The sequence below is a fragment of the Sprattus sprattus genome, assembly GCF_963457725.1.
Source record: "Sprattus sprattus genome assembly, chromosome: 12".
In the NCBI taxonomy this organism is placed as follows: domain Eukaryota; kingdom Metazoa; phylum Chordata; class Actinopteri; order Clupeiformes; family Clupeidae; genus Sprattus; species Sprattus sprattus.
Window position 1 is genome coordinate 10,679,661 of NC_137910.1, and position 14,953 is coordinate 10,694,613.

At 45.0% G+C, this 14,953-nt stretch overlaps 1 protein-coding gene across 2 annotated transcripts; it reads left to right on the plus strand.

The window, feature by feature from the left end:
• Nucleotides 1-211: 211 nt before the first annotated feature.
• nfkb2 (nuclear factor of kappa light polypeptide gene enhancer in B-cells 2 (p49/p100)) lies at nucleotides 212-14,731 on the plus strand. 2 transcript variants are annotated; one of them, XM_080848487.1, is made up of 24 exons: nucleotides 212-332; nucleotides 789-847; nucleotides 3,094-3,139; nucleotides 3,301-3,382; nucleotides 3,576-3,616; nucleotides 4,063-4,161; nucleotides 4,430-4,581; nucleotides 4,917-5,029; nucleotides 5,281-5,439; nucleotides 5,914-6,018; nucleotides 6,144-6,232; nucleotides 6,975-7,113; nucleotides 7,890-8,039; nucleotides 8,448-8,618; nucleotides 9,034-9,175; nucleotides 9,305-9,419; nucleotides 9,843-10,050; nucleotides 10,429-10,598; nucleotides 11,133-11,235; nucleotides 11,525-11,751; nucleotides 11,961-12,045; nucleotides 12,163-12,332; nucleotides 12,497-12,608; nucleotides 14,398-14,731. In XM_080848487.1, the coding sequence occupies exons 1-24, from the start codon at nucleotides 303-305 to the stop codon at nucleotides 14,475-14,477; spliced, it is 2,847 nt and encodes a 948-aa protein (XP_080704613.1). In that variant the 5' UTR covers nucleotides 212-302; the 3' UTR covers nucleotides 14,478-14,731. The 2 variants fall into 2 exon arrangements, with proteins under 2 accessions (XP_080704613.1, XP_080704614.1); XM_080848488.1 differs by lacking the exons at nucleotides 212-332; nucleotides 789-847 and adding an exon at nucleotides 2,808-2,915.
• Nucleotides 14,732-14,953: the final 222 nt, after the last annotated feature.

Sequence of the window (14,953 nt, forward strand, 5' to 3'; positions counted from 1 at the left end):
CTGACCGTCGCCTAGTTGACAGGTGGGTGGGACTTCACTCTAACAGGCAAGGAACGGCACACAGTCCAATAGCTGATGGTGACATGGCCACGCGCTCTCGGAATTCCCCCAACAGTCCGGGGCTTTCCAGATGTTAGAGAACAACTCGGGTTGTGAAGACTTGCTTCTCTGCGTAAACACTGGATTTGTCTTTTGGAATACAAACATCAACTCTGGATTTCGTTCTGTAGAATTCTTCAGAACTTTTTACTTGTTTTCGCCTATTTTGTTCTTTATTTCTGTTTGTCAAGTGTCTGCTTGTAATGACCAATATCTGGACTTCACATTTGGAGGTAAGACGGCACCATGACTTGAATATCTTATATGACAACCTCATGAGGTTGACAATGTCAGATTAATTCGATATTACATATCAACATATCAATGTCCAAGCTGTTTAGATGAACGCATGGGCTCTGTCGTGCATTTACAGCCGTCTGTAAGCTAGCGCGATAAAGAGACGAACCTTGATTAAACTTCACATCATTCAGATCCTTGTGTTGACAGAAATGTCAGCCAACAAGAATATGCAGCTCTATTAAAGACACATTTTGTCATTTATTGTTCGAAAAAATGGTTAAAGCAGGATGCATAGCCTACTTATCTGGAATTTCCCCTGGAGGACTTTTTACGTTTTGGGCAGGCTACCTAAAAGCGTGGTGACTTTGTTGCCTAATTGCTGAGGGGAAAAGGGGGAATCACATCCATGGGAAATAACAGTAACTCACCTTCACACGTCGTGTTATCAGTTGCAGAGCAAAATCAGATCTGATGACCCTGTTGCAAACGGCATGTCGGGAGGACTGAGGTAAGTGCTTGTCAAATCTAAGTAAATTTGATGCAAAACTGAATTTGCTATGAGTTAAAATGTTTGCTCAGATGAACCTTTTATGTAGGGTGTATCAGTCACATATTTCTCTCTCCTTACCATTGGGTAATTTTGGCAGTCTTGTCGTGGATAAAGGGGATGTTGTGTTGCAATTGTAGATGATCAAGATGTAGCCTGACTTTGTGCAAACATAAACTGGTTTGTCAAATTTGCAGCTTCTGGGATGGAAAACTGTCGACCTGATTGTGATTGTAATTGTAATGTATTTTTCAAGACAGGGACAGTGCACTATAAAACATTAATCATGTAGAACAAGAGAAATGCATTATTTCAGGTTCTAGCAGATTGCTGTTTTACACCTGTAGTCCCTGGGCAGGTTGATGGATAAAATCAACATAGCACTTGACTTGAATACACACTAGATTTGACAAAATCCATTTGTTAATTAATTGATGGCCTATGTTACATGTAAAACAGGCAATTGGCAATTGGATATGGTCTCTATGGTCCTGAAAATGTTGGGAAACTTCTTTTTACCTTCATGTCACCAATGGTTGAAAATACAGTGCCAAAAAGCCAGTTGAAGTTTAATGAATTTGTCATTTCAAATGTAGTCGAAAGTTATTTGTCACACATGCTGTTATTTTTTAATCTTAGTGTCAACAGTGTTCATTCATGATAGCCCAAGGGTGTTTGTTATACAAAATTAGCCATTTTCTACTTCTCACTTTGGAGCATGAACTATTGACATGAGCATTTGTCGTAACTGTTGAAATCCCCGCTTGCTCCGTTCAGGAGTTCATGAATGAACATCTTGCGAAATTCCACCAGCCTACTGAGGTTGGATGACTGCACCTGATTCACAGTTTAGTGCTATGTAGTTTGTGACAAGAACAGTCGGTCACCTCTCTCTCTAAATCACTCTGTGAGATCACAGGAATTTGCTACATGAAATCAGGCAGAAAGGGATAGAAACATTTGTGGGCAATCCCTTGAACCCTTTTGGGGTATTCCATGCCCTTGCTTTATAGGAAGGTGAAAGGCAGTGTCATTTCACAACAGAGAGGACGTTTCAGTTTGATTAGAAATTCTTTTCAAGCATTTACATCTCAGTCATCCAGCGTCTTACAATAATGTTACCACGACAAGCGTTTTCCCCCTGGTGTGAAAAAACAAAAGGAAAAAGTAATCATAGAATAGTGGCATGGACATCATGTCACAGTGTGTAGTATAGAATAGAATAGAATAGACAAGCCTTTATTGTCATTGTATTAGCATTCAATGAAATTTGGAGTGCTGCTCCTGTTGGTGCAACGAGGGACAACTAATACACAACAACAACGTATAACACAACAACAACAACATATAACACAACAATATTACAACTATCTAAAAACACAGGGAGGGCACTAGCGTGTGTTTCTGATCCATGTGTCAGTGTGTGGAGGGAAAGCACTAGCGTGTGTTTCTGATCCATGTCACAGTGTGTGGAGGGAAAGCACTAGCGTGTGTTTCTGATCCATGTCTCAGTGTGTGAAGGGATACGCTAGCGTGTGTTTCTGATCCATGTCTCAGTGTGTGAAGGGATACGCTAGCGTGTGTTTCTGATCCATGTCTCAGTGTGTGAAGGGATACGCTAGCGTGTGTTTCTGATCCATGTCTCAGTGTGTGGAGGGATACGCTAGCGTGTGTTTCTGATCCATGTGTCAGTGTGTGGAGGGAAAGCACTAGCGTGTGTTTCTGATCCATGTCTCAGTGTGTGGAGGGAAAGCACTGGCGGGTGAAGGGAGAGCACTGGCGTGTGTTTCTGGGTCTGACATCAGTGGCAGCACTGAGTCGGTATTCACGGGGCTTTCCTTTTTTTTCTGCAGTCAACTTCCTGGAAGTAATATGAGCAAGCAAGGCGGAGGGAGGGGGCGACAGAGAGGGAGAGAGAGAAGCAGCACAACCGCCACCATTTAGCCAGCTGAAAGTGAAAGCAACCTAGCTTTTGTCATTTCTCGAACACCAGCACCATTTTTGCCTTTGTTCTGACGTGTTGTTTTGTGTGAGTGAGGAGTCTTAGTCGAGATTAAGGGAGCTTAGCATGGACAAAATAGATTTTTCGGACTACCGAAAGGGTTCCTAGTGCTGTGTACTAATCTACTGCCTGCCTCAGTGCCGTTTCTGAGACACATCCTAGACCAGGATTTGTTTTTCAAGCTGACTTTTTTTCACCATTTCAGAGTCATGGACGATTCCCAGTACAACATGAAAATGCTAGAGAGTGAGGTACGGTACTTTTCATAATCAGAGTTATATTTTAGGAAAGTGGTCATAGAGTTCTAGTATGTCTCATCCTCAACCTTACAAAGTAGTTTTGAAGCTCAGCCATGTTTGTTTATGTCCTGTCCTGGCTTTACTGATATCTAAATTACATTCTGTCTCCACAGTTGCTAATGGACAACAGCTACATAGAAAATCATTTCATGCCACATTTAGACATTAAGAATGAACCTTTTGTCATTGAAACAGGTGAGTCTGGAGTGCCAGATGCTCCAAATGCTTACTGATAAAGAAAATTAGGCTAGTGTTGCATTACATCCAGACTAACTATCATTTGAAGAAACAGCTTTGTCATTGGAACTAAATTCAATGTACCTGTTGCATTTTCTGACCCATGTGTTCCTAAGTATATATGTTTAAGAGAGTTTCTCTGTTTTTAAAGTGGATGGACCCTATTTACAAATCATAGAGGAACCAAAACAGGTAATTAAAATACCAAAACCATTTTGTACTTTTTACATTTATGCTACTAGAAATACAAATTGTTGTGTGAGTCTGGTCTTAAACGTTGATATCTGCTGTTGATCCAAGATTAGGTATGTGGTTTTGACATTTGGGTAGCCCTGTTATGTTATAGGTAGACTTCTGGCATGATTTTTGACTTTTGTGACCTGGGTGGTATTCCAAGTACATAGTAAATGACAAACCTGGGTAAATTATCTCAGAATAAGTGGTTCATCTCTTAATAGAAGAGCCTTATGGCTTAATTCTTCTAGCAAAACAAAGCCACTGGGCTCTTCTATTAGGAAGTTTGCCTTACTCTTGAGTTAACTTGTCACTAAACCAACAACTTGTTATGCCCCCTTGATCTTTCTGTGTGTTTTAATGGCTTTTCCTGATTCTTCCCTGTGTCCGCTGTGTGATATCAGCGAGGCTTTCGCTTCCGATATGAATGTGAGGGTCCGTCGCACGGAGGCCTGCCTGGAGCCTCCAGTGAGAGAAACAGGAGGACGTACCCTACTGTCAAGGTCAATCCATGTTCTTCTTTCTAGTTCTATACTCTATAACTTGTAGTGCCAGTACTGTAAACATTTGTGTTTGTGCGGTTGTGTAAATATGAAAAAGGCTACACTCCATATTGACAGATGTACAATAAGCTACTTTAGTGGTAAACAAGGCTACAGTCCATATTGACAGATGTAGAATAAGATACTTTAGTGGTAAGATCCCAATTGCTCCCCATTGTACTCCTCTATAACGAGACCCTCTATAACGAGACCCTACCTGTCAATGCAGGTGTGTAACTATGTGGGGCACGCTCGGGTGGAGGTGCAGCTGGTGACCCACACTGACCCTCCCCGTGTCCATGCACACAGTCTGGTGGGGAGGCAGTGCAACGAGAGCGGGACCTGCACCATGGACATTGGACCCAATGACCTTCAGGCACAGTGAGTTTGGACCCAATGACCTTTAGGCACCGTGAGTTTGGACCCAATGACCTTTAGGCACAGTGAGTTTGGGTCCTTACCTGCAGGGCCTGCCTGACAAAGATGACATCAGGGCTGGTTGGTGCCAGACTTGCGTAGGCCTTATGGAAAACTGTTTTTTTTTTCACTCTCAACAAACATGGCCTGCTATGTTGGTGCATAAAAGCGACCTATTCCACCTTCAACAACAACTACCCATTCCATTTTCCAGACTGCATCCTTGGTGCCATATTCTGCCTTGCGGTTGGTGTCAGTATGTAATTGGATTTGCTGTCTCCGTCTCTGTGTGTCTCCAGGTTCAGTAATTTGGGTATTTTGCACGTCACCAAACGGGGAGTACAGGAAGTGCTGATAAAGAGACTGAGAGAAGAGAGGAGAAGGCCGGCCGAGTCGACCTATCATTTCAGTGGTAAGGGAGCGCCATCATCATTAGCATAGCATGAAGATAACGACTGGTGAATGATTCGTTTGTTTTTTATCCTCATATGCGTACAACAAGTGCTTGTGCCATCTTCCATTCATGACCTGACTCTTGACTAATGAATGTATTCTGCTCTCTTAGCTCTAAATGCACCTCATGTGTTTTTGTCCCTCCTCGCCCTCCTTATCTTTCTTCTTCTGCTTTGTCTCCCTGTCATGCCCCTGCGCACATACTCCCAGACTCAGACGATCAGGCCATCGCTAATGAGGCCAAAGAGCTGACCAAGTCTATGGACCTCAACATTGTGCGGCTGAAGTTCACGGCGTACCTCCAGGACAGCACTGGGGCCTTCACCAGAGCCCTGAAGCCTGTCATCTCGGTCCCCATCTACGACAGCAGTGAGTCTCCATCTCTATCTTAATCCCTCCATCTCTCTCTCTCTCTCCCTCTATCTCTCTCCCTCTATCTCTGCCCCTCTATCTCTCTCTCTCCCTCCCTCTATCTCTATCTCTCTTATCATCATTGTCATCTCCAACCACATCTACGACAGCAGTGAGTCGAGCTCTTCATGCCACTGAGCTGTACTTTGCTGCCTTCTGTTGCTGAACCGGATATTATGATTTGTTTCAGAGAAGAAAGAAGACGAACAGCTCATTAAGGGATATTGATTCCTCTGTATTGTGCTGAGCTGCACATTGTCTCATTATCATAATACATTAACGCCTTATTATAGTATCATTTCAGTTGATTCATTCATCTAAAGAATCAGTTATTATTTCATGTCTGAATTCTGCTTAAGCTGACTTTTACTAAATTCGTCGTCAAGAGCATTAGCAAAGCCCAACATTAACTTTTTTCTTTTTTGCAACCAGAATCCCCCAACGCCTCCAACCTGAAGATCTCACGGATGGACAAGAGCTGTGGCTCTGTGATGGGAGGTGATGAGATTTTTCTGCTCTGTGATAAAGTTCAAAAAGGTGAGTTAGTACACAGTAAAACATTAATCCTCTTAACTCTTTCTACCTAATTTCCCATTTTCCCCCTTATTTCTGAAAAAAGAAGAAAGATCTCACCCTGACCCCTTTCTTTTTGTGACCTTCAGATGACATTGACATTCGCTTCTTCGAGGAGGATGATGAGGGCGGCTGGGAAGCCTTTGGGGATTTCTCTCCCACAGATGTGCACAAACAGGTGTGTGTGTGTGTGAGGAACTGTGGTTTGTTTTCCAGATGTGCACAAACAGGTGTGTGTGTGTGTGTGTGAGGAGCTGTGGTTTGTTTTTCAGATGTGCACAAACAGGTGTGTGTGTGTGAGGAGCTGTGGTTTGTTTTCAGATGTGCACAAACAGCTGTGTGTGTGTGAGGAGCTGTGGTTTGTTTTTCAGATGTGCACAAACAGGTGTGTGTGTGTGAGGAGCTGTGGTTTGTTTTTCAGATGTGCACAAACAGGTGTGTGTGTGTTTGGACCTGTGGTTTGTTTTCAGATGTGCACAAACAGGTGTGTGTGTGAGGAGCTGTGGTTTGTTTTTTAGCGCATGATCATGTAACTGACCGCCACTCACTGGGGTCTTAACCTCTGTAGCGCTTTTGAGTTGAGTTAGCAGTTATTTGAAGAGTTGTGTGCATCAGCTGTGATCTGCTCAAATCATTGGTGTTGGTGGCTATTTATCTGTGTATCAGGGTGTGATACTGTAAGATGCAAAGTATGCATAGTATATGTATGTTGCAGACTAACAGTCACACAGGTGAACGTCAGATGGATCCTTCTACCAACTTAAACCAAAATAAACTGTGTTTCAGTTCACCTTTATACTGTCTAGGAACTGACCTCAGCATATCACAGCATACAGCAAACTTCCTGTATCTGACTATAAGTGGTTTTCCATCTCCATTCAGTGTAAATTACATGATCTATCACCTTTCTATGCTTGCAGTATGCCATCGTGTTTAAGACTCCAGCGTACCACAGCACAGAAATTGAAAAATCAGTCACAGTGTTCCTGCAGCTGAAGAGGAAGAAAGGGGGAGACTGCAGTGAGCCCAAGCAGTTCACCTACGTCCCCCATGTTCAAGGTAAACCGTAACGCAACCCCCAGTTCACATACGTCCCCCATGTTCAAGTTAAACCGTAACGCAACCCCCAGTTCACCTACGTCCCCCATGTTCAAGGTAAACCGTAACGCAACCCCCAGTTCACCTACGTCCCCCATGTTCAAGGTAAACTGTAACGCAACCCCCGGTTCACCTACGTCCCCCATGTTCAAGGTAAACTGTAACGCAACCCCCAGTTCACCTACGTCCCCCATGTTCAAGGTAAACTGTAACGCAACCCCCGGTTCACCTACGCCCCCCATGTTCAAGGTAAACTGTAACGCAACCCCCAGTTCACCTACGGTCCCCCATGTTCAAGGTAAACCTGAACCCAACCCCCAGTTCACCTACGTCCCCCATGTTCAAGGTAAACCGTAACGCAACCCCCAGGTGGCCTTGTTGTGCTCTAGTGATGCCCTGCTGTCATGTGGTGCCCTGTTATCATGTAAAATGAATCTATTTAACATTTATGTAACATTTACTTATTTATCTATCTGTGTCTCTTTACAAGTATTTGTAAACCCCCCTCCCCCCTTTTCTTTATTTACTACTTTGAGGCGCATTTTGTTACCTTTGTGTATGAAATGCGCTGTACAAATAAAGTTTGATTTGATTTGATTTAGCGGAACAGAGGGCCGGGTTTTGTCCCCTCTCCGTGCTGTGTGCAGTCATTTGGGCATTTAGACGTCAGTCTGATGTCATTTTGACACATTTTGTTTCTTTCTCTTTCCTTATCGCTACTCCATCTGTGTGATCAGATAAAGAGGAAGTCCAGCGGAAACGGCAAAAGTCCCTACCTCAGCCGCGCTTCGACTCGTGGCCCGGGCCCCAGGGGGGGGCAGGCGGCTCGGGGAGGGGCGCCGGGGGATTCGGAGGCCCAGGTGGAGGAGGCCTGGGAGGCGGAGCAGGTAGGCAGCGTTTGGCTCACGACATACATCTCCACCATATGTGCTATTTGTAAAACATTTGTCTTTTATTCTTGTTTTTGCTATTTTGTTAGTATGTAATGTGTTATATGTCCTATGCACCAACCACCAAGATAATTTCCTGTATGTGTAAATATACTTGGCCATTAAAAATAATTCTGATTCCGATTCTGATATGTAGCCATGTGAAGAGAAAATGTGAAGAGAAAATAAAAACCTAGTGAAAACTGAATTTTGTGCTGTTCTAGGCTGCATTGCCAGGCCTCAGTCCAAATGTCTTGATTGCGGCCATCTTGTTTCAGTTGAGCTCTCTGCTGTGCAACACTTACAAATACACAAAGTAGATTTCTTAAACAGAGGCTGACTTAGATGTCTTGCCACACTCTGCAGGCTTCCGCTATGACCACCAGATGGACGGCTCAGGCTTCTACGGTGGCGGCGGCTGTGGAGGATTCGGCAGCGGCGGAGTCCTGCACATGTCTGCTGCCGGCGCCGCCCAGACGGGGGCCAGAGCCAGCACCCCATCACCCACTCACGTGCAGCAGCAGATCCTGCGGATGGGTAAGCCAGGGACAGGAGTACTGAGATGGGCTGAATGGGCTGCATGGACTGGAGCCTTCAGGAGCATTACTGGACTGGGAGTTAGTTTGCACTAAATTAAAAAATGGAAACAAACTAAATGAAAACTAAAATGAAAGGTTTGATTTAATGTATAACTGTGTATCATTTGGATTTCAATATTCCTACAGTGATTTATGAATGGAAATTGCTGCCATTATCATGCCATGCTTTATCTTAGCGTGATTGTACTGTAAATACAACAAAAACCTTATATGTTTTTAGCATTCATAGTTTCCATAATATGTGTGATCATCAGATGTGTAAATAAGCGGGTACATAAGTGGGTACATAAGATGTTCACATGAGACACTGCCCCTGACCTCTGACCTCTCTGTCCCTCCTCCGTGTTGTGCAGCTGCCGTCCTGCAGCACAAGGCCACACACACAGCCAAGCGCACGGCCCGGGCTCTCCATGAGTACTGCAGCAGCGGGGATGTGCGCCCCCTATTGGATGTGCAGAGACACCTGTGTGGAGTGCAGGATGAGAACGGAGACACGTGAGTCCTGCCTCCGTGAACCCCGACATATTACCAGCGTTGCGATCGATGCGCAGGCCTTGTTAGGCGTTTATGATGTTGTCATTCACCATCTTGTTGTTTGTGTTGTTGTTTGTGTGGTGCTTCCAGGCCCCTGCATCTGGCTATCATTCACCTGCAGCCTGCAGTGGTGCAGCAGCTGCTCCACTGCATCGTCCGCATCCCGCAGCAGAACATCATCAACAGACTCAACCACCTGGGCCAGGTAAGGAGTGCAGCGCGCGATCCAAACTAACTCGGGCCAGTCCCTCTGCTTGCGAGTCTGTGGATGTGTAACTCCATTAGCTAGCTCAGGAACCCACCAGTTCATAAATGCCACTTTGCTTTCATAACATGTTTACGCGTGTCCCCGTTTATGGGCGCTTGCTTTTAGCTGAAGCGCTGCACAACTGAGGCAGCCCACACAGTGCCCAGAGGCAGATTTGGAGAACAAAAACAGGATCGATAAAAAGGACTTGTCCCATAAATGCTCTGTTTACAAATTATACAAAGGGCGAGTGTGCCACAGATCCTTTCATCCTGATCTAATGTGTACCATCACTCACACTCAGAGACGGATAGAGTGCAGTGGTGTATTTATAACATTCTCTCTCTCTCTCTCTCTCTCTCTCTCTCTCTGTCCGTCCAGTCTCCTCTGCACCTGGCTGTGATCACCCGACAGCTGAAAGTGGTGGACGTGTTGATGAGGGTTGGAGCGGACCCCTCGCTCCTGGACAAGGACGGGCGCACTGTCGTCCACCTGGCCGCCCACGCTGGCGACGAGACCACGCTCCGCCTCCTGCTCTCACACCTTGGAGAGAGACACGCCCACCTGGTCAACACAGCGGACTTCTCAGGTGCGGGAGGGGATGGGGCTAGTGTGTGTGTGTGTGTGTGTGTGTGTGTTGGGAGCTCATAACCTGTAGTAGTGCTAGTTGTGCAGCTTTTTCTATGTAACAATTTAAAAAAAAAATCTGGTGCATATTCACACTCTCTGGATGAATAGTTTTTAATTCCAAGCGTCAATACAATACACAGACTAGCCTAGACATACTTTCTGTTTCTCCCAAAAGAATACAATTAGTCTAAGTAGCATTTTGAGTGGCTAGTTTTTGTGTAAAGTCATTCAATCCAATTGACGTCATTGAAACTAACTTGTACTGACTGTGTGAGTGTGTGTGTGTGTGTGTGTGTGTGTGTGTATGTGCGTGCGTGTGTGTGTGTGCTCCCTTCAGGCCTCCACCCACTGCACCTGGCCGTGAGGAGGGGCGGCGAGCGTTGCTTGCGCCTCCTGGTGGAGTCAGGGGCCAAGATCAACGCCCACGAGCAGAAGAGTGGCTGCACCGCCCTGCACCTGGCCGTGAAGGAGAGCCTCTTCAAAGTGGCCTGCACGCTCATCACCGAGGTAACGGCCAGGGGTCACAGGTCAAAGTCAAGGGTTATGACTGCTTCATTACATTCCTTTAGTCTGTGTTATACAGCCCTCTGAGCAACGTACTATCTACTACAGTGAAAGTTGACACAATCCTTGAAGTAGTAAACTGGAGCCTCATTCAGCGTTGGGTTAGAATAGTTACCCCCTTCAATGCCTCTTTTGTGATTCTTGCATGAGTATGGGTCTGGTATCATATGTACAGTATTAGTAATAGTGGTAGTTTTAGTCTGTGCTCTCCGAACCGGATGACAAACAAGTTAGAGTAGTTTTTCCATCTGAAGGCACAGGTTACCTGATGAGTTATTTTGTACTCAGTGATTTTGAAACTGCTATTCTGGGGGCTGTGCGTACATCAGAAAGGTTTTCTGAGAAATTTCAGAATGAGTGTGTGGTGTAGAATTCTCATACCACACCACAATTTGTGCCACAGTCTGTTGCCTCTGTTACCACCCCCTCAATCTCCTCTCCCCTCCTCTTTGTTCGCCCCCCCCCCCCCCCCTCCAGCTGAAGGCAGATCTGAATGTCTGCACCTTCGGGGGGAATAGTCCACTCCACCTGGCTGCCAGTCAAGGCTCTCCCCCCCTCTGTTCCATGCTTATCGCTGCAGGTGAGACACTTCACACTCTTAATCATGTCTGTAGTGTTTTTACCGTTTTAACAATCAGCAACTGTTGAAGGATGTTTCCCCCTTTGATATAATTAACTGACAAGCTAAATAACTAGACACATCCCTGAAGAATAGATGTAATACCTTGAGGTCAGTAACTTGCAACTTGAAGTAGGTTAGTTGTGATTTGCATGTTCTTGCATCAAGCTTCAAGCAGGAACAATTGAGTAAGACCAAAAGCGCTGCGCATCCGAGACTGAAAAAAAAAACAACGACTGTGTTCTTGCAGGTGCCAACAAAAACCTGGAGAACGATGAGCCACTCTTCTTCAGCTCTTCCTCCTCAGACGAGGATGAGGATGACAGACACTTGAGACCAGCCGGTAGCAGGCAGGCTGAGGATGATATTGGTGCACAGGTTCAAGTCATGTCGGCGTCCCTGGAGCGAGTCCAAATAAACCCACGCAAAAGGCCGGCGGGAGGACATAAAGCGTTCGACCTTGCCAAGTGTCAGAAGGTAATAATGGCTGTGGATAGCAGAGATTACTTTCAGCAAAGCGTTTTATTCAAAGCTATTTGTGGTCCAGCTAATGCAGACGTAACACTTCGCCGGAAAGTGATTGTATCATCTGTGCCTTTTCATACCATATGAGGCGTGAAGTCAGGCATTCAGTGGACTTCTTAAAGTGTCTCAGACTAATGAATACCCTTTTCAACTCTCTCAAGGTGAGAAACATCCTTGACAGCAGCCACAGTCCCAAGCCTAGTCCCCACACAACCAAGAGACCCAAGCAGAGCACAGAAGAAAGTGGTAAGGGGAAAAGCTATACTTCAAATGTAAAATTCTCATACCACACCCAAATCCCTCAAATGGAGTGTGCTACACGGCTTCTCTCAGTAACCCCTGCCTCTCTTTCAACCATCCAAGCTGGGGGAGGTCAGCAGCTGGACGTGGAGATGCTGGAAAAGCTGTGTGGCCTCCTGGATCAAAGCCACGTTCCCTGGAAGGAGCTGGCGGAGAAGCTGGGCATGCTCACGCTGGCTCACCTGTACCAGGAGAGTCCATCACCTTGTCAGAACCTTCTAGAGAATTACCAGGTGGGAAAGAGGTTCTGTTTAGGAACGCTGTCTCGGGTTCAGTTGGCCCTCTGAGACTGTGCTAGTAAACCTGTGTGAGAGGTTCGAGAATGTCACGTTTTCTAATGTTTCATTGTGTGTGTGTGTGTATTTGTGTGTGTGTGTGTGTGTGTGTCTGTGTGTAGTTGGCTGGAGGTCCAGTTGAAGGACTGGTGGAAGCCCTGCAGTCTTTGGGTCTGAACGAGGGGGTGAGACTGCTGAGACAGACCCAGCTCACAGAAGACAAGCAAAACACAGGTACAGGACACACACACACACATGCAAACACACAGAGAGATACACACACACACACACACAGATACACACACACACACACACACACACACACACACACACACACACACACACACACACACACACACAGATACACACACACACACACAGATACACACACACATATTCACATTCACTCTCACTGATCCTGTGTAGCTTCATTCACACTTATACTATTAAATTGCACACAGACTACAAAGGGACTCATCGTGATCATGATTTTCAAGTCCATCAAGTTGTTTTAACTGTATCTGCCGCGTGTCCCTAATGATGACAGCGACTCTGAAAGCCCTGATTCATTGATACATGACATTGGGCCTCATTTATAAAACGTTGCGTAGAAACCATCCTACATTTTGTCTAAGACATTTCCGGAAATGAGCGTACGTGAGATCCACAGAAACGAACGTACACACAAAAAAACACGTGTACGCCAATCCTTCGGTTATAAATCACAAATGATCATGGAGTTGTGCGCAACTGAATCTCCGCCCTCAAAACGCCCCTATTTAATCTAATCAGCATATTATCAATGCACAAACAGAGCGCATCCTCAATGCACAAACTCTCTGTGACAGTGGCAAGCAAGAAAGAAAACAGAAGAATTAAAGTGAGGCTGACATCGATTTTTTGCTGATGGAAGAGCAGATGCGGGCCAAAACATCGTTAGAAAGCCTGTCTGGTGGCGTAATGGCAAAAGCAAAGTATTTGACATGTAGTAGACACGTCTCCGACGCACCAGCACCTGCGGTAGCAGCACCAAGGCTTTGGTGCACTCCACTACCGACCTGTAATGTATTGATGTGGGCTTCCTAGGCTTTCTGAGTGTGCGAAATCTGGATGAGAATACATTTGGAACCTTGTTTTACGCAGGAAATCCTCTTTCACATTTTTCTGGGCACTGTATGGAAATCTAATAAATTGCGGGCATATGGGATAGTATAGCCTACTGCGAAGAACATCGGGCAAAATTCTGCTTAATGATGACTGGGATTGCTCGACTGGTCTCCACTTTCTTATCAGAACGTTCCTGTAGCCAGGAATCCAAAAACGGACAATACCTGAACGTGTATGGCCTGGCTGCCTATGGTGCGCCTCTCTAGACGATAAGCCATCTGGGCACAACGCTCTCGGCAAGCGGTACCTGCTTATCAGACATATCATTCTGTGTCAAAAAGTCTGTGCGATCACAAAAAAACCCTCTCTCTCCTTATTGCGCAGTTGACAATATCCTCTAACAACGCCAATGCAGCCATATCTAAACTAAGCCACTATAAGTATTTTTATAGGCTATAAGTTTGAGCGAAATGTTTTACACTTGTGAAATTAAAACGGAATACCTATAAGATATGAATCTCATTCATGTGTGAATTATTCTAATAGTTTATTTGATTTTATTGAGCGAAACATTCATTTGGCCTTTCACCAATGGTGCTGACGATATGATGATGAAACTGCGTGTCGGCTGCCGGCGCTCGGAGAGTCCTGAATGCCTGCAGTACTTCAGTATTGCCACAAGGAAATGTACTTACGCGAACTGAAACCAGACGTAGAGATACGTCCTTTTCTACGTCTAAGACGGTTTTTATAAATCTGTACTTAGACGTGGATTTGATCGCACGCACAGTCTAAGATCAATTCTGTGCGTAAGTACGTTTTATAAATGAGGCCCATTATCTAGTACATGATCTGCACTCGGCTCATGACTATCCTGTGACTGAGCCCTCTTCTCCTCTCCTCTCCTCTCATGTAGACACGACGGTGGACAGCGGCTTTGGGAGTCAGGGGATGGAAGAGGAGGACGGCGAGCGCCCTGCCATGGCAACCTCTTAACCAATAGGAATGAATCTCTTCCAGAATGTTGTGGAAAAAAGTGTAAAAATCCCTCCGTGGACATGGATGTTAATATTATTGTTGCGTTATCTTAACTGTATAAAGAACTTTTTAGCCTCATTTCAGATATAACATTGTTTTACTAATTAATTACTCTATCGTGTCTTCATGGCTTCATGTCCGTGCCTCTGGAGCTCTGCTGGTTTGACTGTACACATCCTGTGTGGTTGGTGGTATGCAGTATGCTTGTGGCTTGGCTCATGTTTTAAAAATGTGTTGTTGTTATAAATTAATATATTGACTTTTCACTTTCACATCTTTTTTCATGTGATTTCAACAGTCAATAAAACTCAAAACTGAAAACCTCCCTGGAAACCATAAAACATCCTGTGTACACTGCAGAGCTGGAATGAACACCAGTTTGACGGCAGTTTTTTTTGGAATGTCATTCTTAACGTTTGTCATTTTAAAATGTG